The sequence below is a fragment of the Camelina sativa genome, chromosome 11 (genome assembly GCF_000633955.1).
Source record: "Camelina sativa cultivar DH55 chromosome 11, Cs, whole genome shotgun sequence".
Lineage (NCBI taxonomy): Eukaryota > Viridiplantae > Streptophyta > Magnoliopsida > Brassicales > Brassicaceae > Camelina > Camelina sativa.
This window is the reverse complement of record NC_025695.1, coordinates 9,350,832-9,377,188: the sequence shown is the minus strand read 5'-3', so window position 1 is coordinate 9,377,188 and position 26,357 is coordinate 9,350,832. Positions and strand designations below refer to the sequence as shown.

At 35.2% G+C, this 26,357-nt stretch overlaps 6 protein-coding genes and 1 long non-coding RNA gene across 15 annotated transcripts in view; 4 read left to right on the top strand and 3 right to left on the bottom strand.

Moving 5' to 3' along the window:
- On the top strand, positions 1-5,145 carry LOC104722590 (serine/threonine-protein kinase BLUS1-like). 5 transcript variants are annotated; one of them, XM_010440783.1, is made up of 22 exons: positions 1-75; positions 214-448; positions 826-1,080; positions 1,188-1,312; positions 1,401-1,445; positions 1,691-1,772; positions 1,855-1,923; positions 2,051-2,221; positions 2,305-2,370; positions 2,460-2,528; positions 2,633-2,701; positions 2,805-3,082; positions 3,184-3,305; positions 3,400-3,491; positions 3,570-3,608; positions 3,699-3,755; positions 3,866-3,973; positions 4,065-4,116; positions 4,201-4,253; positions 4,368-4,432; positions 4,536-4,587; positions 4,684-5,145. In XM_010440783.1, exons 1-22 carry the CDS (start codon positions 53-55, stop codon positions 4,726-4,728), a joined length of 2,172 nt encoding a protein of 723 aa, XP_010439085.1. In that variant the 5' UTR covers positions 1-52; the 3' UTR covers positions 4,729-5,145. The 5 variants fall into 5 exon arrangements, with proteins under 5 accessions (XP_010439085.1, XP_010439086.1, XP_010439087.1 ...); XM_010440784.2 differs by having other exon boundaries at positions 1-91; XM_010440788.2 differs by lacking the exon at positions 1-75 and adding an exon at positions 518-594 and having other exon boundaries at positions 341-448.
- LOC104722589 lies at positions 5,257-6,188 on the bottom strand. The gene has a single exon (XM_010440782.2). It carries the CDS (start codon positions 6,104-6,106, stop codon positions 5,366-5,368), a length of 741 nt encoding a protein of 246 aa, XP_010439084.1. The 5' UTR covers positions 6,107-6,188; the 3' UTR covers positions 5,257-5,365.
- On the top strand, positions 7,614-10,142 carry LOC104727780 (zinc finger MYM-type protein 1). Its single transcript, XM_010446853.1, has one exon. The coding sequence runs from the start codon at positions 7,614-7,616 to the stop codon at positions 10,140-10,142; it is 2,529 nt and encodes an 842-aa protein (XP_010445155.1).
- On the top strand, positions 12,950-15,924 carry LOC104722587 (metal-nicotianamine transporter YSL1). Its single transcript, XM_010440781.2, has 5 exons — positions 12,950-13,022; positions 13,216-13,605; positions 13,862-14,129; positions 14,211-14,345; positions 14,429-15,924. Exons 2-5 carry the CDS (start codon positions 13,224-13,226, stop codon positions 15,657-15,659), a joined length of 2,016 nt encoding a protein of 671 aa, XP_010439083.1. The 5' UTR covers positions 12,950-13,022; positions 13,216-13,223; the 3' UTR covers positions 15,660-15,924.
- Positions 17,153-18,040, top strand: LOC104722586. Its single transcript, XM_010440780.2, has 2 exons — positions 17,153-17,672; positions 17,760-18,040. The coding sequence occupies exons 1-2, from the start codon at positions 17,378-17,380 to the stop codon at positions 17,936-17,938; spliced, it is 474 nt and encodes a 157-aa protein (XP_010439082.1). The 5' UTR covers positions 17,153-17,377; the 3' UTR covers positions 17,939-18,040.
- LOC104722585 lies at positions 18,551-20,733 on the bottom strand. Of its 5 annotated transcripts, XR_757218.2 has the most exons (5): positions 20,418-20,730; positions 19,886-20,053; positions 19,402-19,632; positions 19,110-19,125; positions 18,713-19,012 (listed from the first exon to the last, which is right to left on the bottom strand). It is a non-coding gene; the product is annotated as an uncharacterized LOC104722585 (long non-coding RNA). The 5 variants fall into 5 exon arrangements; XR_757216.2 differs by having other exon boundaries at positions 18,551-19,012; positions 19,110-19,632; positions 20,418-20,733; XR_757215.2 differs by lacking the exon at positions 19,110-19,125 and having other exon boundaries at positions 20,418-20,729.
- Positions 23,851-26,357, bottom strand: part of LOC104722584 (probable lysophospholipase BODYGUARD 2) — a 5,226-nt gene continuing 2,719 nt past the window's right edge. The window contains exons 4-6 of the mRNA XM_010440778.2: positions 26,042-26,337; positions 25,558-25,763; positions 23,851-24,324 (exon numbers count right to left, since the gene is read on the bottom strand). Of these exons, the coding sequence (XP_010439080.1) occupies positions 24,000-24,324; positions 25,558-25,763; positions 26,042-26,337 (827 nt within the window). The 3' untranslated portion in view covers positions 23,851-23,999. The remainder of the gene's footprint in view (positions 24,325-25,557; positions 25,764-26,041; positions 26,338-26,357) is intronic.

Genomic DNA, 26,357 nt, shown 5'->3' with positions numbered 1-26,357 from the left:
GATTTTTTTTATACTAATAAGAAATTAGAGAAAGAATTAGTATTCAATTTCAATGGGGTTTCGACTTGTTCTCGAGTAATTTTACTACCTAGTCTCTCTCTCTCTCTCTCTCTCGTTCCAGATTTTTTTTTTTTGTGTATAATTCAGTTTGATTCTCAAGGCGAATTATACTGGTGTTTATTTATTTTTTTGAATTGATTTGGTGGTATTCAGGGCGGTTTTAAAGCGACGGAAGAAGATGGTGGGAGGAGGTAGTAGTCGTGGGCGTGGTGGTGGTAGTGGTAGTGGGAAGCAGCAGAGAGGTTACTCTTTGAATCCTAAAGACTATAAGTTATTGGAAGAAGTAGGACATGGAGCTAGCGCTGTTGTTTATCGGGCGATCTATCTCCCTACTAATGAAGTCGTCGCTATCAAGTGTTTGGATCTCGATCGATGCAATTCCAATCTGGTTCGTTTTTTTAATTGCTTTTTTTGTATTAGATCAATCTGGTTAGTTTCATGATTCTCTGCCTTTTAGGTGTAGATTTCGAGATCATGTGGAAGTTGCTAAGTTTATGCTGCTTCGTACATAGTGGCAGCGGTAAAGCTTGGAGGGTACTAAGACTAATTGTTCTGTTTTGTAGAGTTTTTGAATCATCTTATTAATCTTTAGATGAGGAACTTAGTATTCAACTATATTCTCAAGCTAGTTTAGTTATGATTTTCCCAATTTGTATTTGTGATGAGAGCGTGATCAGATCTGTCCTGTAGCGTCTCATGTTTGTTTTTCCTTTTTCTTAGATCTCTTTCTCTATGAATTAATGAATGTGTTTTTGGTTGTGTTAGGATGATATAAGGAGGGAATCTCAGACGATGAGTTTGATAGACCATCCCAACGTTATAAAGTCTTTTTGTTCATTTTCTGTCGACCACAGTCTTTGGGTCGTTATGCAGTTCATGGCACAAGGTTCGTGTTTGCATCTTATGAAGACTGCCTATTCTGACGGATTTGAAGAGTCTGCTATATGTTGTGTACTCAAAGAAACGCTTAAAGCTCTTGATTATCTTCATAAACAAGGCCACATCCATCGTGATGTTAAGGTTGGTTTGTAAAAGTCAAACTTTATATCAGCTCACTGGACTTTCTTTATATCTAGCCATCCATATAATGTATTTCATATTTTGATTTTTCTTTTCTTTCATCCTAGGCTGGGAACATACTTCTTGATGACAATGGGGAGATTAAGCTTGGCGATTTTGGCGTTTCTGCTTGCTTGTTTGATAACGGTGATAGGCAGCGTGCAAGGAACACATTTGTTGGTACTCCTTGCTGGTCGGTTATCGTGCTTCTTTCTTTTTTCACTTTACCATCACGCTATATTCAATGTCTTTTCCATTTAAACTCTTGTTTATGTTTGTAGGATGGCACCAGAAGTCTTGCAGCAGGGAAATGGATACAATTCCAAGTGAGTTTATACTTTAAGTCCATTGATTGATAAATCACTTAAATTTTCTGCTTGCTTTCATGTCTAATATAGAAAGTAGCTCACTTTGGTATGCATGTGTAGACAAATTGTCAAACTAGTTTGCCTCTAATCGAAATGTAAACATATTTTGCTTGGTGATGCATAGCAAATACTGTTTATACTGTAAAACAAAGAAAATCAATAATAGCTTATTGGTTGGTTGTTCTTCTGTCATTCCTTAACAGGGCTGATATCTGGTCATTTGGTATAACAGCGCTTGAATTGGCCCATGGTCATGCACCATTCTCAAAATATCCCCCCATGAAGGTGTTTAATATCTCCTTTTCGGCTTATGTCTATATTTGCATCTATTAAAATGGTTCTGATTCTTTTTTTCTCCTGGTTTCAGGTGCTCCTAATGACTATTCAAAACGCACCTCCTGGCCTTGATTATGATCGTGATAAGAAATTTTCTAAGGTACTCGTGTTCTTTCTAGGTGTATTCTTTATGTTGTTCTAGTATTGTTGGATTTTCTAAGGTTCTGTTTTTCGCTTGCAATTTATATTTTTACTAAACTAATTAGAGGACTTTCAGTTGTGCCCAGTCTTTTAAAGAAATGGTTGCAATGTGTTTGGTGAAAGATCAAACAAAAAGGCCAACTGCTGAAAAATTGCTAAAGCACTCCTGTTTCAAACACACGAAGCCTCCAGAGCTTTCTGTGAAAACGCTATTTTCCGAATTACCACCTCTTTGGTCACGTGTAAAATCTCTTCAGGTTAGCCTTGTTCTTTTTTTGTTTCAGCTTTTTAGTCGAAATTTTCATTTTCCTACGTTATTAAGCGGGTTGTTGCATGACAGGCGAAGGATGCTCAACAGCTTGCATTAAAAAGAATGGCCACTGCTGACGAGGAAGCTATATCAAAGGTGACAAACCCCTTAGTTTGAACAGTTTTACCTAAATACTTTATGAGTCGAATGGTAGAGTGGATATAAAACAATATTTTTGATGTCAGAGCGAATATCAAAGAGGAGTGAGCGCTTGGAATTTTGACGTCAGAGACTTGAAAACACAAGCATCTTTGGTAATTTAATTTTCGCAAGCGATCTGTGATTGCACTATCAGTAGTTTCTGTTCACTGGTTCCATCACCTAATCCTTGTTCTTATATTGTTTGTTTGTGTTCAAGCTAATTGATGACGATGATCTAGCTGAGAGTAAGGAAGATGAAGAAATATTCTGTGCACAGTTTAATAAGGCAAGTAATCTGTAGATAAAAACCAGACGTAGGTATCTATGAAAATTCACCTTTTTAGTATCAATGTATGGTGGTCTGAATATATCTTAGAAAACGTCTGCAGGTGAATGACAGAGAGCAAGTATTTGATAGGCTGCAACCATGTGAAAACATGAACGGAAAGGAAAAAGCTTCCAATACTGAGGTGGATGAACCATACTGCGAAGAGAAATTCACTTTCATTACAACTGCATCTTCTTTAGAACGAATGTCACCAAATTCAGAGCATGACATTCCCGAGGCCAAGGTTAAGCCAGTAAGACGCCAAAGCCAGAGTGGACCACTTACAAGCAGGACCGTATTAAGCCACTCGGCTTCAGAGAAAGGTCACATCTATGAAAGGTTTGACATTTGCTAATTGTTGTTTGAGACTACATTTCATATCTGATTGTTCTTTATAAAGAAACTTTCAAACAATCCAACTTGTAATTTTCGTCTGCTAGATCCGAGAGTGAACAGCAGACGGCACCAACAGTCCGAAGAGCACCTAGCTTTAGTGGTCCTTTAAATCTTCCAACCCGTGCTTCTGCAAACAGTTTGTCAGCTCCCATCAAATACTCAGGAGGTGAGAAAGTGACATTGGCAATCTTCGTGCCGCTTAGTGGTTTTATTACTTCTCTTGCAGTTGAGTTAAAGAGTGTTAGTTCCATCTTGAATAGGATTCCGTGATTCTCTGGATGATAAGTCAAAGGCTAATCTGGTTCAGAAAGGACGATTCTCAGTAACATCAGGAAATGTAGATCTTGCAAAGGTTGGTAACTTGGTATTTAATTGTCTACTATATGTTATCCTAGTCTTTGACGGTAACTAACCATACAATATACTCTAGGATGTTCCAACAAGTATAGTACCTCGTCGATCTCCACAGGTTGGTTTCTAGGCTTTGCTTATTAGTGTAGACTGATGATTCTCCTAACCTAACAGTGTTTACCTGATAAATTATACACTAATTTTCCAGGTGTCCCCACTCAGAAAATCTGCAAGTGTGGGTAACTGGATGCTTGAGCCCAAAATGGTCAGTTTGCCCACACCATATAAAGGGTCCTCCAAGTCATTCATTAGTGGTTTTTTATTTTACTACGGGAATTTTGTATCGTAGTCTTAGTATTGTTTTCCATCCTGCAGCCTACAGTTCAGCCTCAGACCATCAAGGAGTTAAGTAGCCATCCGACGTCTTCCACACTCATCATGCCGCAACTTCAACATCTATTTCAGCAAAACTCAATACAACAAGTGAGGAAAACATCCAACAAGACATAAGACTTATCTCTTATAAATTAATTAGCAGGATGTTAACTTCCGCAATTGAGCTATTTCGATGCAGGATCTTATTATGAATTTACTGAATAGTATACAACCCGCGGAGCCAACAGAAGGTAGACAATTATACTTCAATCTACTATGACGTTAGAATTAATGATGAAGTCTATTCAGTAACAGTACCTTCATAATTCTTATAGGTTCTCATTCTGGAAAGTTACCACCTTTGCCTCGCTCAGACAGTAATGGAAACGTAAGTTGATTTTTCATAGATGTTCTCAAAAGATTCATCAAAGATATTGCTCTCAGCTGTTTAGCTAATGTGACTATGTTACCTCATCTACTCCACCACTTCCTTGGATTACAGGTTGAACCTGCGGCTTGTGAGAGGGAGAGGTTACTACTTAGCAGTATCTCTGACCTCTGTGCTAGGTTAGTCCTCTTCTTCAAGCAAAGCTTTTGGTTTCTAGAGAATGATCTAGTCTAGTATTTCTAAGTGCATCTTGCTGCAAGCTTTAACTGCCAAAATTTTCAGGCTGGACGACTTAACAGAGGAACTCGATATAGAGAAATCAAAATACAACCAAGTAAGTTAAACACATTTTCAACTAGTTTTAACTCAATAATCCTCTTGTTGTGTTCCATGCCATCAAGCAATTCTTTCATTTTATGTCTGTGTACAGCTGCAACAGAAGCTGAAAGCATTCACGGGTCGCGAACAAGTGTAACAAGAAAGGAAAGCGACACTGGAAACACTAAACTGCACAGAACCTGTAGGGGAAAGAGTGAAGTCTCTTATGGTTGTAACAGTAAAAAGCAGACAAGAGCTTAGAGACAGTGACACAAAGAGCATATCGATTTCTCCAGTTTGGTTCCGTGTAGGTTTCAGACGATGACGAAGAAAACAAGAATCTGCGTCTGATGTAAACTAATAGTTAAAGACAGACAACAGAAACGAATACAGAGAATAAAAAGGAAGAAAGTTCCTTTGGGGTCGCAACCCCTTATAATTTACTTTGAATATATTTTTCCCACGTTTTGATCAATTTTTGTTTTCTTTGGTTTGGTGTGTATCATATTTTACTAGTAAGAAAAAGCGTTGGACCCTTTGTGTATTGTAATTTGTAAATGCAACTTGATTGACATATTGTATTGTATTATTCATCAAATTCTTAAAAAAATTCTTTTGATTCTGCCTTAGGTTTTCAAGTTAAGTGGATTCAGTTCTAACTAAGGTTCATTGCTCTAACTTCAAATAAAAAAGAATTCTCAGACTCTTGTAAACAAAATCATGGGTTTTTACATTATGTTCGAACGTTATTGTACAATTACGTTAAATTGATATATGATTACACAAGAAAGAAACTAGAAGAACGTTCTTGTTCTTCTTCTTCTTCGACTTGTCAAGGTTTTGGTAGAGGCTTTAGAGACCAAATATCCCACACCCAAACACATAACCCAAATCCCCAAATCAACGGCCCATCCCATCCCCTCCGTCTCAGACTCCATCTCAGCCGTCCACTCCACCTCCTCCCACTCTCCCTCTCCGTCGCTACACGTGCAAAAACACACGCCGCCGTCAGATTCCCTCCCTTCCCCTCTCTCCTCCGGGATCTCCTCCAAACACTCGAACCCCATCCTCTGCTTCCTCCTCCGTCTATGTTTCCTCGCCATAGTCGCCGTCGCAACGTGTCCCTCAGCCGCAACAACAACCTCCGCTGTTCCATCCTCCTCCATCTCGCACTCGCACTCTAGCTTCCAGTTCTCTCCTTCGTCTTTTCTGAAAATACCTTTGACGACCCTCTCATCGCTCATGTAAACCTCGAAACGGATCCCATCCCAGACACGAACACGTTCCCTAGACCCGTAGATAACGTCTCCTCCTTTGACGACCCTGTGGAGGGTAACGAAAGCAGGGGAATCGGGTCGGATCTTGGAGCCGTCGAGCTCGAAAGCAGCTTCGTTGATTCGAGGTGGGTAGAGGAGAGTGAGAGAGTCGGGTAAAGATTGTTGGGTGGTGGGTAAACCAGTGAAGCGGACGTAGAAAGCTTTAACCTTTAAGCTCTCTTTCTCAACATAACGCTCGAAACTCGTCGATCTACACATTTCTCTCTGACTCTTTCGTTTTACTGTTTAGTGTCGTCTGAGCTAATAAAACTTGTGAAAGGATATCGGCCTTTTATTTTAAGAGGGAAGAGAGAAGGGTGGCTAGAGTGAGCGATGGGTGTGGGTGTGGTTTAGCTGCTCACGTGGAAATTTTCAATCAAATCTTCTGTTTTGTTTTGTTTGAATTCTAGGGGTGGGTGTGGCACGCGGTTTAGCTGCTCACGTGGAAATTTTCTTAAATTGTTTTTTTATTTTTTTATTCTTCTTTGGTCTGGTCAAAATGCAATATAAAACTGTAGGGTTGCATGATATTTGCATATGTCTAAAATAAAATACCAACAGCGAGCGCATGAAGTAGTAACGTGGTTTCTCGCTTCTTGAGTTGCACAATTGTGTGCAGCAGTCTTTGCTTTTTTTTTTGTCTTCTACTCTCACAACTTGTCTTCTTCCGGTACTTCCCTTGTCCTTTCCCTTCGGTTTTTGTTTATAGGAGAGAATCATATTACAATCGAACTTATAAACAATTAAATATCACAATTATACGAAGATTTGATTGAAATCGTATTTGATTATTGACCATAGTTTACAAGATTACTCCATTTTTACAACGATTTATAACCAAATATATATATATATATATATATATATAGCTGGTAAAGCGAACAAATATAATGCTATAATATATATATTTTTAGTTACATAATTTCATACATGTACTGATTGATGTACGTGAATCTTTTCTCTTTGTTTGTTTCTTGAGAGATATTTTTCTGGCGGTGAGATAATGATTAGACATGATTTTTAAAAATAATTAAGGTCCCACATGATCTTCAGCCGCTGGTTTTGGGTTCTCTGTTCAACTCTCACACTTCTGTTTTTTTTTTCTTGCGCCATAAAAGCAATATTGCTTTTTAACAAGTAAAGTTAAATTATAATAAATCCTTAATGGGCCGGGCTTATACGTTATGAGATCTGTTTCCATACATTGTCCAGTAGATGATACGTTTCGATTTGTTTACAAAATTTAAGAATACAGTATGCCCACACAGGCCCGGCCCTTGACACATACTTATGATACATTTGTATGTGGCCTCAAAATAAAAGCCCAAATTGTTTTTTTTTTTTGTAAAGCTTAAGAAGGCCTGTTAGAGATCTAGATAAAGACCAACAGCTGGAAACCAATATATGTTTACAAGTACTGAAGTACAATCTTGAATCTTCGAGAGAAAACTAGAGAGCGTTTGGAGTAGAGTCGTAGAGGACAAGCTTTGATTTGGTATTAGTTTTTCTACTAGATTAATTGATTTTCAGATACAACCGTAAATGGCTGAATGATAACGATTGATTTAATATAAAAAACTTCCAAAATTGTTGTTTGATTTGAGAGTTCTTACACATTTACAGTTAAGTTTCGTAACTTTTTTGTTTTTTTGCAATTCGTTGTGTAATATTCTTAAATTCACAGATTCACAGACTCATATTTTAATATATTTTCAATTTCAGAGAGATGAAATCGAGATTTGAGGATGGAGCTGCAAAGAAAAGAAAGAAGAAAAGAGAAGAAGAATTAACAAAATCTCTAGCCAATTCTATGTTCAGGTATTTGAAAAAACCAAAATCTCACAGTGACATAACAGCTGATGAACATTGTGAAACTTCTAAGCAAGGAGAACTTAATGAGGTTAGAATCCATAGTGAAGAGCAAGAAGCAAATAATAATAGGGTTGAGAAAGATGATGAGGATGTTGTTGGTAATCATGGAGATAGTGTGCCTTTCAACGAGGATTCTTTGGATCCTGCAAATTGGGGAAAAATTGATCAAATGTTGAGAGATTTATTGGTTGGAAAAGGTCCTCTAGCACGACCGTATGAGGATTATAAGTTTCCCAAAAATGTCAATGGTAGACATTTTTCTCATAAACTCTACAAAAGGCCAATGAAGAACGGTGATAAACAAGATAGACGTTGGCTAATCTATTCAAAAAAGTCAGAGAAAATCTATTGTTTCTGTTGCAAGCTGTTTGCAGGGGAAAAGGATACTTCTCAATTGGCAAAAACAGGATTCATGGATTGGAACAATGTTGCAGGAAGGCTTGGTCAACATGAACGTAGTCATGGTCACCTTGTGTGCATGAGCCAATGGATGGAATTGGAGTTGAGATTGAAAAAGGATATAACAATTGATAAGTCTGTCCAAGAAGAAATCAAGAAAGAGAAAAATCATTGGCGAGAAGTTTTATTGAGATTATTTGCACTAGTGAAGACTTTGGCTAAATGCAATATAGCTTTCCGTGGAAGCAATGATAAGATTGGTGAGAACAACAATGGGAATTTTCTTAGCTTTATTGAAATGTTTGGAGTTTTTGATCCAGTGATCAGGGAGCACATCAGACGTATCAAAGAGAAGAAAACTCAATACCATTATCTCAGTCACAAAATTCAGAATGAATTGATAGCAATGTTGGGATCAGAGATGAAGCTTATGATCATTAAGAAGATTCAAGAGGCAAAATATTTTTCAGTTATTCTGGATTGTACTCCCGATATTAGTCACAAAGAGCAAATGTCTCTTATCATTCGATGTGTGGATGTTTCTATGGATTTAGCTCAGGTATCAGAATATTTCATTCACTTTTTGGAGGTTGGTGATAAATCAGGAAAAGGGTTGTTTGATCTACTTTGTGATACATTGGCTGATCTTAACTTGGACATTGATGATGTCCGAGGACAAGGCTACGACAATGGCTCAAATATGAAGGGGAAGCATAAAGGAGTACAAAAAAGAATGCTTGATGTGAATCCAAGAGCATTTTATACGCCATGTGGTTGTCATAATCTGAATTTGGCACTTTGTGATATGGCTAAGTCATCTACTAAAGCGATTGATTTTTTTGGGATCATCCAACGTTTATATACATTGTTCTCGCCTTCTACTACTAGGTGGGATATATACAAGAAAATGGTAGGAGGTCCTACACTTAAACCCTTATCAGATACTCGTTGGGAAAGTCATCTTGAGAGCGTTAAAGCTATACGTTTTCAAGCTCCTGAAATCCGTGATGCTCTGTTTTTCTTGGTTGAAAACACAGAAGATCCTAAAACTCGGAGTGAGGCTGAGTGTCTTGCGATAAGTGAAACTCACGGAATTGGAGGATTTGAGTTTTTGTTTAGTATTGTTATATGGTATGATATTTTGGCTGCCGTGAATACTGTGAGCAAGACTTTGCAAAGTGAAGATATAGATATTGATGCAGAGATTACACAACTAAAAGGGTTAGTCTCTTTTTTTCAAAAGTATAGAGAAACGGGTTTTGAAGCAGCAAAAGTTGAAGCCACAAAAATTGCTGTTGAGATGGATATCGAACCCATCTTTCATGTTAAAAGGAAGCGCCCTATTAAAAAGAAAACCCATTTTGATGAAGAGCCAAGACAAGTTGATGATGAAAGTGTGGTTCTGAGCGAAGAGGGGAAGTTTAGAATCGAGTATTTCATCAAAATCATGGATCAAGCTCTAGTTTCTCTTCAAACAAGGTTAGACCAATTTCAAGAGTATGAGAAAACGTTTGGTTTCTTGTTTGATCTGAGAAAACTCAATTCAGCAACTGATGATAGCTTAAAGGAATCATGTATCAATCTTGAAGCTTCTCTTAAGCATGGAGAACGTTCAGATATTGATGGGATTGATTTATTCTTTGAAATCAAGGTCTTTCGAGAAGTTCTACCAGAAAATGTCAAAAGGACTGCTGAGGTATTAGAATTTTTGAGAAGGTTGAAAGACTGTTATCCAAATACATGGATTGCTTATAGAATTATGCTTACAATCCCGGTTTCAGTGGCCTCTGCAGAGCGAAGCTTTTCAAAGCTAAAGTTGATCAAGTCTTACTTAAGATCAACAATGTCACAAGATAGGTTGAATGGTTTGGCTATGTTATCGATTGAAAAAGACATGATCAAACACCTTGATTATGAGAAGTTGATGAATGACTTTGCAGAACGGAAAGCAACAAGGAGTATCTTCAAGAAGAAGTTTAAATAAGCTGTCGTTTCTCTCATTCTCTGTTTTATGTTGGATTTTATGTTGGGAAATTTTTTTTTTGGCAATGTGGTATTATTTTTTGTATAAAGGCCTCAAATTTGGATTTTGTATTTGGCCACAAATATAACAGGACCGGCACTGTGCCCACAAAGGGATATGCAAACCTGTAGATTCATGATGTAGATTTAAGACATTCAGTTTTATAATTTTGATTTTTGTAGAGTTTGACTACTGTCACCATCTGATATGGGCACTGCAAACTGAGTTTCTTTAACAATAAATTAACCACGTAGATAGTTCGTAGTTTGTCTTTATAGGTTTCAGATACGGACTACAAATCAAATACATATATATAATTGCTACTAGACGCATGTGATAATGATAAATTAACTTTGGGTAACATGGGCATGTAAGTAAGAACGTGGTCAGTCCGCTATTGTTTTTCCCGCAACTAGTTTCTAAAAAATAACTAACATTCCAACCAAAACAAAAACTTAGGTAAAACCAAAAGCTTAGGGTAACATGACAATGAAACTAAAGAATAATAGTATCCTTGAAAAGAATGTTTTTAGTACTCGTTCATAAAACGCTGTCGGTATAAGCGGTTTGGACGCAAACGCTTAAGTTAGATGAGAAAAAGAGTTAAGAGTTTTGGCAAAAGGTTAAAAAAAAGTAAGTCGTTGTCATAGTTTGGGGTCAATGTATAGCACAGTAGGGATGTAGGAGGATAAGCTGTGACTTTAAGAGTGAATGAGATTCTTTCTCAAATGAATGGTGTCAAGGAGTAGTATTCATTTTTTCTTCTTTCGTCTCTATCCACCTATCAATATCCCCACTCTATTTATATTTTTGAAATTAATGTGTTTTGTTTTTGTCTTCTCCATTTTAGATAATAAGTGGGCGAATCTAATCCCTAGTAGGCCTAATCCCTATGTAATACACGCATTTTCTGTCATATTAGAAAGCAACATGTTAGTTAAAAAGTTTAAAGTGTTTTTGGTTTCAGCTTTGTACCCACTATTAGATTTAAATCACTAAGTTTATTTTGTGAGTTAGTTTATCGTTTTTAGTAATGACATATGATATGTTAGGAACTTCATATAAAAGATGTGATCAAGCCTAACAACTATTCCCATATACTATAAAAGAGAAATAGTCAACTCATTACTAATCGATTTTGATAGAATTTTCATGAAACTTAACCCACATGCTCAAAAGCCACAAGCTTTAGACAACACTTCATAAGTTATATGTTTGTGTCAAACTGTCAATTGTCCTAAGTTGTTGACAGTGGCGGATGCAAACATCATTTTTACCGACAGCACAAGAATTAAGAAAATGAGTATGGGACACATGCCTAGATCCGCCGCTGGTTGTTTATTTTTTTTAATCTATATCTTCTTTCTCTCGGATGTGTTTTTTCCACGTTTGATTTGATTTCGTTTACATTGTTGCTCCACATTTCTTCAAATAATTATTTAGAGATGTAACATTTTCTCCAACATCGCTATTATTTAGATCTATATATAACATCACTACATCAGCTTCGTTATTGCTAATTAGTAGTTAAAAAGAAAACAAAAGAAAATTCCACAGTCTCAAAGCTGGATCTCTTCCTACATACTGTGGAGTTATATAAAATGGATTTAATTCGTAGAATAATTGAGATGAAGGATTGCGTAGAAAGAGAAACGAAGAAAAGAAAAAAGTGCATTGTCTTTGTCTCGACATGTGGAAGTATCGGTCTTACGGTCCATTGAGCCACACTCGTTTAGAATCTCACTACTTTTACCATATTCACATCTATACACGATTATGGCATCTATATACATTTCCTTTTCAATTTATTCTGCAATTATGGGTTTTGGATATTCATGTCCTGATCATAATTTGTTATAATCCTCTTAGACAAATATCAAATTTCGAATATGTTTTTAAGGTTATTGGCATGTGTACATTATTTATATAAAATATTTCTACAAAGTGTAAGACATCCATTCTTAATTAAGAAAAAAAATTAACATCTGAATAAATAATGATGAAGATATTTTGAGTTTTTTTCCTTATAAATTGATTCAAAGTGTCTGTTCTCATGGATTATCCTAAATTATAATTCCATATAAAGTTATTTTTTGAACTAGCTATATTTAAGGTACATACTACATAGTACTCGTATATAAGCTCGTTATCCAAACGCGGAGAGGTTTTTTAAATTATAAATTTGAGTCAAACAAACTGGGGAACAATAATATGTTAAATTAGTTATTTCCCCATTGTTACCACACTCAAACTTACAATTTTGTTCTGTCATCCACTAGCGATCGATTTTATAACTTATTGAACTGATTCAATGCTGGATATCTAAGTGGCTTTTCACATGGACGTAAAACCTAGGCCAGTTTCGAAAGTTTATACTCAAAAGTCAAAACTAACAATAATGGTTTAATTTGAAAAAAAATAGGTATCATCAAATTTAAGGAGGAGTGGAAATTTTACACGTAATGCTGTGCGAGACATTTATTAATTACGACGATGTGATTGCCGGAGACAAGTTTGTTTTCAAACCCCTTGATCAAAAAAGGACATTTTAAATCATTGCACCCACACGAACCACTCAATTATTTCATTTGGCTGTAATAATAATTCAAAGATTCTTACAAAAAAAAAACTTGGTGAAATATCATTAAATGTCCTTTTAGAACAAGATGCTAACGACAATCTACTTGGCCACTTGACTTGTGTACCAAATTTTCTCCCAACTCCTTTATTTTACCTTTTTCGTTCACAGAATTTGCGTTTAATTACTACGTTGGCGTTTGTGTTTTGACGGATTCGTCTACGTGGGGACAATGCGCGTGTCGAACATGCGCACCTAAGAGGGTAGAGACAATGTGTTCTTTAGCTTTCCTTATATTCTCTCTTCCAAACCCCAAAAAAATTAAAAAGTATTTTTTGTTCACTCAGGTTAAAAAGCAGAGTTTCATATTCCTACAAATCCTGGTTGTTTTTATAAGTATCAAATATAACTCCCAAAGATTTTTTATTTGCTAAGCTCTAATCTTTTTATCTTCAGTTTCAATAATGGAAATAGAGCAGAGAAAGAACATCAAGAGAGAAGAGGAAGAAGACAACAATGGACTGTCACTACAAGAAGAAGAACATGAAACAGAGGAAGAGATGTCTGGGAGGACGACCGAACCGTGGACGAAGCAGATAACGGTGAGAGGAGTGTTAGTGAGCATAGTGATCGGTGTTGTGTTCAGTGTGATAGCTCAGAAGCTAAATCTCACGACAGGGATTGTTCCAAATCTCAACAGTTCTGCAGCTTTACTGGCTTTTGTCTTTGTCCAGACATGGACTAAGATTCTCAAGAAATCAGGATTTGTCGCCAAGCCGTTCACAAGACAAGAGAACACAATGATTCAGACATCTGCTGTTGCTTGTTACGGCATTGCTGTCGGAGGTTAAGAACATATAACTGCTTTTATTTTTTCCTTTATAGTTTCTTTTTCTTGTGAAACAAGCAAAGATTCAGTGGAAGGATCTACAAAAGCAGTTCCATCATATTAAAATAGTTTAACTTTTATGAAATCTTTTGGGTTAGTTGAGTCACAACAAAAGGGTTGATGTTGCTTTTGCTTTTTGGGATGTATATGATATAAAACTAGAGTTGTGAAATTTTGATTAAAAATATTTGATTATTCTGTTTCCCTTTTCAGGTGGGTTTGCTTCATATCTTCTGGGGTTAAATCATAAGACATATGTGTTGTCTGGTGTGAACTTGGAAGGTAACTCTGAAAAAAGTGTAAAAGAACCAGGGGTTGGTTGGATGACTGCTTATCTATTTGTTGTCTGTTTCATCGGTCTTTTCGTCTTAATCCCTCTGCGAAAGGTTATGGTCATTGATCTTAAGTTAACATATCCGAGTGGCTTAGCTACTGCTGTTCTCATTAATGGTTTCCACACACAAGGAGATGAACAGTCCAAGTAAGTTAATTAACCAATTTTACAAAAAGTGATATATTTGTTACTTAAGTTTCCTAATCTTTGATTGGAATCGATTTGCAGGAAACAAGTGCGTGGTTTTATGAAATACTTCTCATTTAGCTTTTTGTGGGGTTTCTTCCAGTGGTTTTTCTCTGGTATTGAAGGTTGTGGCTTTTCACAATTCCCAACCTTTGGCTTGAAAGCTTGGAAACAAACGTAAGCATCAATTATACAATAAAAAGACATGAACATTTTAGAGTTCTTGAGTCATATGATAACTCAAATCCTTTTTCTCGCAGGTTCTTCTTCGATTTCAGCATGACATTTGTAGGAGCAGGAATGATCTGTTCACATTTGGTTAACCTTTCTTTGCTTTTAGGAGCTATCCTCTCTTATGGCTTAATGTGGCCTCTTCTTGATAAACTTAAAGGCTCTTGGTTCCCTGAGAATCTCGACGAACACAACATGAAGAGCATATACGGCTACAAAGTCTTCTTATCCGTAGCTCTAATCCTTGGCGACGGTCTCTACACATTCGTTAAGATTCTCTTTGTCACTATTGTCAGTATCAACGCAAGACTGAAGAACAAAACTAATGATCTTGATGACGTGGGTCACAAGAAACCACGGAAAGACCTCAAGGAAGATGAGAATTTCCTCAGAGATAAAATCCCGATGTGGATCGGAGTTGCCGGATATCTTACCTTCGCTACGGTCTCAACCGTAGTGGTTCCTCTGATATTTCCTCAGCTCAAATGGTATTACGTTATTGTAGCTTACATTTTCGCGCCTTCTCTAGCGTTCTGTAACGCTTATGGAGCTGGACTTACAGACATCAACATGGCTTATAACTACGGCAAAATCGGTCTTTTCGTTATCGCGGCTGTGACGGGAAGAGAGAATGGAGTTGTAGCTGGACTAGCCGGTTGTGGACTGATCAAATCAGTTGTTTCGGTGTCTTGTATTTTGATGCAAGATTTCAAGACGGCTCATTACACGATGACGTCACCTAAGGCTATGTTTGTTAGCCAAATGATCGGGACGGTCGTTGGATGCATCGTGACGCCGCTAAGTTTCTTTCTGTTCTACAAAGCCTTCGACGTTGGAAACCCTAACGGCGAATTCAAGGCTCCTTACGCTTTGATTTACAGAAATATGGCGATTCTTGGAGTGCAAGGCTTCTCTGCTCTGCCTCTTCACTGTCTCCAAATGTGTTACGGGTTTTTCGGGTTTGCCGTTTTGGTCAACGTTGTCAGAGATCTTACTCCGGCGAAGATTGGGAGGTTCATGCCGCTTCCGACGGCGATGGCGGTTCCGTTTCTGGTCGGAGCTTATTTCGCGATCGACATGTGTGTTGGGACTTTGGTTGTGTTTGTATGGGAGAAGATGAATCGGAAGAAAGCAGAGGTTATGGTTCCGGCGGTGGCTTCAGGACTAATCTGTGGCGAAGGGCTTTGGACTTTACCTGCGGCTGTGCTTGCACTCGCCGGAGTAAAGCCTCCGATATGTATGAAGTTCTTAGCTTCATAAGATCGATCAGTCAAAGAAGAGAAAAAAAGACTTATGAAGTTAGAGTAATTAGATTATTATAATCATCCTATTCTTAGAATAACAAGAAGAACTTATGAGTTACGATCAAGAACATCTCTTTTTCTTACAGTATATGGAATCGTTGTTTCATGATATTGTACTACTTCGTGCTCTGCTTTTTTTTTTTTTTGGTATAATTTGTTAACACATCTTGATTTGTTCTATTTCCGGTTCTCAGCACACTTATAGATCCGGTTATCTTCTATTGATTATCTGAAACAGTTATGGGCTTGGAGTCTTGTCCCATATACTTAAGAGTTAATTACTAGATAGTGACTTTTTCCAATGATATTTATAGTTTTTGCCATTTCATTTAAAAATTTTAGATTTGCCATTTTTTTTAGATTTAAAAACACAATTTAACACATTATGTTTGGGTTTTCTTGGTTCCATTTTTTTTTAGAGTTTAGTATTTGACATGATGTATGTATTTTAGAAAAAAAAATTACAAAAACACACATTTTGAAAAAAAAAAATGGCAAATCTATAAAATTTAAGTAAAAATGGCACATTCATAATATTTGAGTGAAGAAATGGCAAAATCCATAAGAATCCCTACATTTAAACTTAGGGTGAGGTATTGGTTTAGGATTTAGAAAGAAATTTAATGACTTTATGTTCTTGCTGATTGTTAGAATCATAGAAAATTGAAAGTTAAAAATGAAGGATTCTAAGAGATTGTTTAGAAAGTTTTTTAAAATCTTGATGATTTGTTTTTTCTAATCTTGTAAAATCTTTCTATTTGATGAAAGAGTTTTCATGACTTTTGTTATGAAGAAAATGATATAAAATCCTAAACCAATAACATAAAATTTGAATTCATTAATAATCCAAGATTCTTTTGTTTTACTTGAATAACATAAAACTTTTAATGACTTTATAAAATTCTTAATCCAATAACACTAGATTTATCAAGATTTTAGATAACTTTTTACAAATCCACAACCAATAACACCAAATTTTTAAAAAGTTTTTAAAAATCTTGATTGAATAACAACATATTTTACCTAACTTTTAAAGTCATTAAATTTCTTTCTAAATCCTAAACCAATACCTCCCCCTTAACAAAATTAAGTAAAATCAGCTATTTCAGAAACAAATAGTTTCACATCTGGTTACCAAATAAACCCTGTACAATTGTTTCGTTTGTATTGCCTTAGGTAAGAAATCATTGACTATTGAAGTATTTTAAAATAAATAACACTAGATTTTCGATTAAAAATTATGAATAGGCTAAGATTTTGCTAAGACATTTTCTAGTCAATAAAGTGTCTATTAATTCCAATAAGCATTTTTAGTAATAAAATGCCACAATATTAAGTAAGTCAAGATGTATTTTGACTTTTCATAAATAATAATATTTATTTGCTTTGACCAAACTGAGAATATATATGGGGAATTAGGTAACCAAACAAAAAACCACACGAAAGTAACAAGAGAGTGAATTAGGCAAACAAAATAAATGAATCACACAACCCACCGCTCAACCACCAGCCCCATCTTCTAAAATATTCTATCTCTTCTTCTCTCCTTTTTATTTCGTTTAAATTTATATATCTTCCAAAATCCTGAGCACAAACATTATATATATTCCTCTACATATTTTGAAGAAAATATTACTTTTAGGTTTTTTGTTTAATTCTATATCTCGTAACTAAATGGCGAGCGAAGGAGTCGTCGTTGTCGGAGGAGAGAGAGCAGGGGCTGAGATCGTGTATGGAGCGGAGGAATGTTACAAGCAATCATTGGAGCTTCTGGAGGAGCTAGGGTTTCCGAAAGGAGTGATGCCTTTGAAGAATCTTGTCGAGTGTGGAAGAGTTAGAGCCACTGGTTACGTGTGGATGAAGCAAAACTCTCCTTATGAGCATTTCTTCGAAGCCACCAACACTCGCGTTTCCTACGGTCTCGAGGTCACTGCCTATGTCGACAAGTCTTGTATGAAGAAGATGACAGGTACCATCTTTGATATACCTATAGCTACATAGTATATATGGATGTATAGCTCATGTATATGAATTTGTGTGTGTGTTATATATATAGGAGTGAAGAGTAAGCAGATGTTTATGTGGGTACCGATCGTGGAGATGAGTATGGAGGAGCCAAAGAGCAAGAAGATTTACTTCAAGACTCCTATGGGAATCGGCAAGTCTTTTCACGTTACTGCATTCATGGACGAGGAAGAGAAACGTAACTTTTACTTGGAGAATCCCAAAAAGTAAACAACTCATCTAATAATTAAGTAGTTCGTCGTACTCGTATGATTATTACATTTTGGGTTGCTCTTTTTGTTTTATTTTTATATATCTGGTAAGGTTGCTCTATGCCATTACTATTAAAATTATAATATACTCTCTCCGTTTTAAAATATAAGATATTTTAGATAAAATACATATATTAAGAAATGGTTGCTTTTAAAAAGTTTAACCAATCATAAACAAGACTGCATAATATAAAATATGAAATTAATCTAAAATTTGCATAGAAAATTGGAAACATCTTATATTATGAAACAAAAATATTTCTCCAAACATCCTATATTATGAAACGGATGGAGTAATACATTTTCTGGGAGTGTTGATTTTTTTCTTAAAACGTTATTGATATATATTTATATATATGTCTTTAATTATTTTTAAATATATTTCTGTACATTTTAATAGTTATACTGTGAAGAAAAATTTGATTTGTGATGCAGTGGACTTTATTTTATAATTGAAAGCGATTGATAAAATAAATAATTTCAAATCTAATATTTTTTATTTACGATGAAGTATGTACTTGGAGATTTTCACTTGTATTTGGACTAGAAAGAAATTATATCAAATAAAATCTCGCAACAAATATATTTGTATGAGTAGAATCACATTAACATGGAAATACACTACATATTCACTTAACGAGCAAATTATTTAATGAAAGCGTACCATATGTCCAAGATATAAATCATGTGAAAACAGTACTAATCGAATTTATAAAGTCTACAGTAGTCTATATATCCTTGAACTGAAAGTCTGAAACTGTAGAGTTTTGAACTATTGTTTGTGGAATAATTAATATATCATTTATCTATACTATTAATTGGAAACACACTTAAAAATAAAAAAAACAATAAAACCAATATACCATACAATGCCCCTATGAAATAAAAAAGCAAAGAACAAAGGAAAAAAATTTTGAGGGCAAAGAAGTAATCTGCTTGAGTAGAAGCACGCGGACCCGATGTGTTTGGAGTTTAGTTTGTTCGGATCTTAGATACGTTACATGAGTATCCAAACACTTTCTTCTTTCCAAACCTGAGAGCAAATTAAAATAGCATCATATTAAAGATCTTCCATATAATTCTGTTTGTCATTCAATCTGCGAAAAAACAGCATTCCAAAGAAAACATACCATTTCTGTTCGTCATCTAATCTCCAAAAAATCAGCGAGTCCAATAAAATCAATTAAAATCGTAATCAATTTTAATGCAATCCCTAATCATCCTCTACAATATCATTTGAAACCAAAAATAAAATAAAAAAATTAACTGAAAATTTAAAATTGATTCCATAAAATCTTGAATCAATCCCTAATCATCCTCTTCACAATCACAACTACTCATATCCTAAACATCTATAAAAACCAAAGTGACGGCATAAACAACCAAGCAAATGAAACCTAAAATAATAGCTCAGAGATTCACCTTAATAGAAGAAATGGCTGCCATGGATGGTTTCACTCACACACACTGGAGAGACACTAGAGATGGTATTGGCTGATACTGCAGTAAGTGTTACTATTTTATTTAAAACTTTTGAAAATCTTTTCCATAGGTTCCAATGAACTTACATTTTCTCCTGTTTCATCTCACATGACTCAGGTCAATGATGTTTCAGAACTTCATCCAGACTGGCGAAATTGGAAACAATGGAACCTGAAATAATGGTTTGAATAAATAAATAAAATCTAAACTGAAAAGCAATGGAACCTGAAATAATGGTTTGAATCAAGTTTCGCTACGAAACTGTGTTATATATATATATATATATATGTCAATATTATCTTTGATTGCTCTCATAAACTTGGAAACACATGCAAAATAAAAGAGATACATATATCAGATAACTTATGTATGTGAATCGAAATTGCACTAGAGATTATTCGAAGACAATCAAACACATACATACCTTGCTTTCTCTCCAACGGAGAACTTAAGAGATCCAATAAATGGAAACACATAGAGAACCGATGATAAGACTGCATCAATCTAATTAACAATGGATGTGCGTTAATCTCACATCCCATAACAATGCTTGATTGCTTTCCATTCTTTTTTGTTTCTCTCTTCTGCAAAACTGAACAAACAATTAATGAAAAACACAAAGGAGCGGCAACAAAGAAATCATATAAAGATTGAAGAGACAGCTCAGATCGAGGGATTCAATATGGAATACATAAAATGATGATGGGATCTGGTAAATAACGTCAAAACCCAATTGGGGCTGCTACTTATTAAAAAAAAAAAAACACAACTTATTGTACCTAATTAATTAAGCTTTTGGTTTAATTTAGTATGAGTAAAGACTCAAATCTAAAACATACGGAATAATATGAACATGGAGCAAAGGAAAAAAAAAAAAAACAAAGCATATCGACTTGAATCTGATTCGATTTCGTCGGAAAATAATACCAATATGAAAGAGAGGTGATTAGACTTACCTATGGTGGTCATAGGATTAAGCTCAGAAGATCTAGAGATTCATAAGAAATAGGGATCGCGGGTAGAAATGAGAAGAATGAAGGAAAAGAAAAAGTACCAAGGAAGAGATCCACTGGATGAGATCGATTAAAAAACAGTTGTTTTCTCAGGCGGAACTGAAAGCGGAGACGGCAAGGATGATATCGGAGACATCAAATTTGATGGAACTTTAATCGGGTGAATCATCTAACTTTAGTAGTGTCGATTTCCTTCGGTGAAGATAGACATTCACCCGTTCAGGTTCGGGTATTAACATATCTGTTTCGGGTTAGCGGGTTTAGAAAAATATAATCCATTTAATATTTTTTTATATATATAGGTTCGGTTCAATTTGGATACTACCAGGTTTGGATCGGTTTGGATTACAAATTTCATAACCTGATTAGTATCTGAACTATCGGGTATGCAAAAAATAATCTTTCATATTAATTTAATTTAAATAAAATTAGCTAAATTTTAGCTTATTTAACAATTTTTTTTTAGATATTTTGATTATTTTTGATATTTAGGTATAAAACTAATTGTAGTCAAAATTATAATTATAATTTTGGATAATGAATTATATTAATACTAAATATTATAAATAATTTTAGATATATTTATATTTTCAGGTTTGATGGGTACCCGAACGGATGTCGGGTATTATCTTATCCTAATCTAAACCTACATGTATTTGGAAAATAGAACCCAATAGAATTCTATAGGTAAATCCGTACCTAATCTGAACCTGGTTTTCGGATCGGATTTTGGGTTGGATATTCGGGTACAGTTTTTATATCCAAGCCTAAAAAATACCAATTGTTTTTGTCGTTTCATTTTTACCTATTGACCCATTAATATCAGTATAACAAACTAAAAAACAATCTATAATAATCATACCATTACCAAAAACTTAATTAAAAAAATATTGTTTGAAACAATTTTTTTTTAAATATCAAAATAAACTCCGCACGTACGTGCGGGTCCATCACTAGTTAATTAATAAAGGAGGGCGCTTTTCTCATATTTTCATCCACCATTGAGTAATTAGGCATGGACGTTGGTTAACCGTTTGGTTTTAGTTCGGCTGTATTCGGTTTCAGTTATTTTTAATTTAGTAATATAATAACTATTTGGATATTTAGAAATTTCGGTTCTTTTGGTTTTGTTTCGGTTCGGTTCAGTTAGTTAAATAGGTAACCATAACTATCATAAATTATATTGAAATTAACCAAATAAACCTAATATAACCAAAACTAATTAAATATAACTGAAATTAACCAAAAATACAAAAATACAAAAAGAGGGATAATATTGATTCAATTTTACAAAATAGTATTTAACTTTGTAATTCAAAATAATAACATTTTAAATATATTGATTATTTAAATACTGTTTTGAAACAAGAAATAATTAATTTTTTAAGTTTATTTTAAAGTTTTACATAATATTAAGTATATAATATTTTGTATCTTTTAAGTTTTTGGATATTTCGGTTAAGTGTTTAGTTATTGGTTCGATTCGGTTCAGTTTAGGTTAGTTTGGATATAGAATTTTACTAACCATTCGATTATTTGAGGAATTTCGGTTTGGTTTCGTTTGGCTTCGTTTGGTTTTCTGGATTCGGTTCAGTCGGTTTTTTGGTTATTGGTTCTTTTTCCCAGCCCTAATTGAGTTGATATATTATATGGATATGCATAATACATTTACGTGGAGCTTTAAAGTACTGACGGAATAATATGGTTGGATGGGTCCAAGACACCCATTAATATTGTTGGTTAATTTGTTCAACCAATATGACCCACTTTTAGGAATCATCGGCTAATTGGCAGGCATAATAAATATACCATTGAAAACAAAATTACATATAAGGAAATATAAGTTGTCAACAAAAAAGAAAAAAAAACTTTTTAACACTTAAGAAGAAGTTTTGAGATTAGAAATCTGTAAATAGTTGAAAATGACATATAATCAACTTTTATAGTGAATTTATGTTATGTCATTGTCCATGTGGGTATTGTAAGAAATTTATGACGCTCAAATCAGATTTTTTTTTTTTTTTGTGAACATATTGGAAAAACTACCGAATAGTTTGATATGCGGATTATTTGCTCGGTTGGTTTCCCTAACTTTTGTGGCCTTTACTCTTCATGGTAAGTTTCCTCTCTTCTGTTGGTGGTAGTCTCGTAGGTGTGGATGAATTTTGGATCTAGATTGAGGAGTTTTGTGGTTTGGTTAGAGTTGCGACCTTGGGCTTTGTGGTTGCGGTTGGAGCGGCCAATTATGTTGGGTTTAGTGGTTGCAAGTTGATATTAGTAATTCCGGAGCTTGTAGTACCACGGTGCGACTCGAAGAATAAAATGTCTTCTTGACCCTTCCCTTCCTTCGGTTCCGTTCTTGTGCTTCTCATCGTTTGATTGCCGTTTGTGTTTATTTGACTGTGATTGCGTTATGTCCGCCCAGCCTTTATCTTGCCTCTCACCCTTGGTCCTCTCTTCCAGCCTTTGATTCCCATAAGGCTTGTTCCCTTTCTAAGCTTTGGCTTCGTTATATTAGAAGACGTGCTAGTCTTCTTGGTTTGCAGTTGGCTCTTCTCATGGTTTGTTCGCTGTGGTTGATAGCTTTCTCGCTCTATCATTGTGCTTGTTGAAGCTCAGTTTTAGTGAGAAGTTATGCTTCACTCCTTGTCTTGGCTTTGCAGATTTGTGTAGATCTGATGGCGTTTTGAAATGCTTATACACAGATGATTTTGGACGCGGTGTCGTCATCGTCATATTCGGAAGTGTGTTCGGGTCTTGCTTGTCGGATTATGAAGTATTTGGTTCTGGTTATGAGAGATCAGCTCTCTTGAGGATAGGAGGAGGTTGACGTTAGCTTCAGATTGGCCGTGGGCTTCCTTAGTATTTCTCACTTGCATGTGGTTCAAGAGAAGAGTTTGTCTTGCTTCCTAAGATTAGTATTTGTTTAAGGGTTTAGCTTTGTTGCTTATGTCTTTAGTTTAAGGGTTCGCTTTCTTCTAGAATCTAAATTCTCTACTTAGTAAGTTTAATTATTGGTTTCTTTTTTAATTTCTGGGAATTTCTCTTTTGTTCGGCGGCTTAATTTCTCTTTTTTGGGCTTTAGATTCCGGAGATATCTTGTTTTCCACCGGTTTATGTTGTATTCCACCTTATATCTTTTAAAGCTTTATCAATAACATCAGTTGACAAAAAAAAGTTTGATATGCGGATTATTTATGTTATTGGGTAAGCAGGGCGGCCCTGTTTGGGGACCAGTAAGAGGATGCAATAGCAGAATTAGGAGTCAAACGTATACCTTCTATTTTTTTTGCTTTGGTTCACCACATACAGTATGCCTTCTTAGAAACCAAAAAATAAAAGCATATATGATAAATGAATAAATTAGATTCGAAAATTATTATTTTAATACTCCTTTCCTGGATTTTCTCATAGTACATAAGGATTTCCTTAATTTATAATGCTCTTGAAAATATTTTTACCAACCATTACACATAGAACAATTGATATTAATTAATCTACCACAAATTTTCATCAAACATAGTTTTAGCTAGAAGAAGTCTTCCAAATCTCTTGGAGCTCTCTGGCAAACTCATCTTGTCTGCCAACGACCATGGTGATGTGATCTTTGTGCTCAAGAACCTTAACTCGCGCCCGAGGAATCCGCTGTTTAACGTTGTAGCTACACTCGACAGGGATGAGTTCGTCGTCACCTCCGTGGAAGATGGCCACGTTGCACTTTAGTTTATCTCGAACGATGTCTAGATACGTATCGAGTTTGCTTCCTGTCCCACATAAAATGTTGTGTAGAGTGTGCCACGCTGCGTTGTGCGTGTGACACATGAAACCTTCTATTAAAAAGTTTACAGTCCTAGATAGAGAAAATTAACTATTAGTACAATATATGATAAATCAAAATGTAGTTATATATCAATATATTATAGTTATTGGTTTTGGACTTTGCACAAAAAAAAACCAAAAAAGTTTTTGGACTATTATCAAAAGAGATCTACTGTCTCAAGTATATGGGTGCTGCGCTAATAACCAATGACACTAATCAAACTTGCGCATTTATTATAGTTATTTTTGTTTTTTTAATTAAAGAATTCATGGTTTTTGGTTTTGGAGTCGAACGCATAATTTGATTGGATGAATTATATTCTATTTTTTATTAATTTAATTTCCAATGGTTGGTTGTATTGGTAGGACAAGAGCATTACTTCTAAGTTCTAACCATTTATATTCCTAAAACGTAGAAACTACAAAACAGAGTCGTAAAATCTATACATTCTTGTCACTGAAATATGCCGATCAACCAACCTAGACATTTCAAAAGTAGAATCAATTTCCATTGCTCCAAGTACACATAGCCATAAGTACTTAAGGTTGGAATTTTTAAATTTAGCATAGCATACTATAGAGTCTAAAGTAGGTTGCCTAAGACACCGTTTGTTTTAAAGCTTTCCTCCAATGAAAGAAGGTATACTGATGGTATGTCAAAAACCCGTGGCTTTCTATATCTGGTTATCTGATGTAACTTGATGATTAAGCTAACACCACGTAGAGTTGTACTATATCTGTAAATTAATTTGATGAATAAGTTGAATTAATAATCGTAAACTAAGTAGACACTTACTAGCCAGCGACCAGATGCGGCTACGAATTAAATTTGTTAGTGGATTTAGTCCATTTGGAGGTGGTTTGGTATACTAACTAGCCACATCAACCATCAATTGTTTCCTTTCAATTAAATATGACATTTACATGCTAAAAACAAATATATATAGAGAGAGACTAAACCTAATTTTTGACATCACTAAATTTCCAAAAATATTCCAAACAACCTGACAAAAAAACAACCAACATTTTACCCTCATGTATTATTAACGATTGCCGCTGCGGGTTGTGACTTTGTGTACTAGCTAGTTAAGTATGGGAAACTGTTTTACTTCCGTTGGATTTTAAGTTTTTGGATCTGAATTTTATTACATTTTTTAAGGAATGTGAATTCCTCTCCTGATATTAATCGATTCGAATTTGGTTGGGTGGATTAATAAAATTAAATGAAAACAAAGAAAATAGTTGATAAAAAGTAAATTAAAACCTGTTATTACGGGTGATGAGATTTGCAAGGAACTGCCAAAGACGGTGGTGTTTGCAGATAAGGAGACAAATGGTACGACTAACGTGTTCGTACCAACAAGCCATCGACGCTCCTAAAGCTATAGGCGGCCAAACCTTCCTCGGTGCCACTTTCTTCATCACGTACTGCCTCGGCTTCGCCTCTCCCGCCGGTACTGGATAGTACGGCTGCCCACAAATACACATTTACACGTATTCTATTAGTCCTATACGTCACATCTCTTATTCATATGTGTGACAAAACCAATAAAGTTGTATTTTTCCTTAACTTGTTCAATTATTCCAGCTAAAATGACTGACCAACATAATATTCATAATATAATGACGATTAGGAACCTGTTGTTATTATTAACTTTTAATAGTAATTTATCATGCAAAATTTATGTTCTGCATGCATAGAAACCAATAAAGACAGGTCCATAATGTGCGTAAAGTAATTAACTCACCGGAGCAAGGAGGGTAAGTGACTTGACTAAGCCGCCGTGTCTAGCGGCGAGGCTAAGCGCCAAAATGCATCCCAAAGAGTGAGCCACGATATGTAAAGACTTTACATTGTGTTTGTGTAAGACAGATTTCTCGATCATCTCTACGTGTTCTCTCAACGTGTAGAGTGAATCAGCTGGCTTTGGACTCTTACCGAATCCTAGAAGATCCACGGCGAAGAGTCTATGAGTCGAGGAGGACGCTGACAGGCTTGGAAATACCGTCTCCGTCCAAAACGCTGATGAAGATATGAAACCATGTATGAACAGAACATCCTCT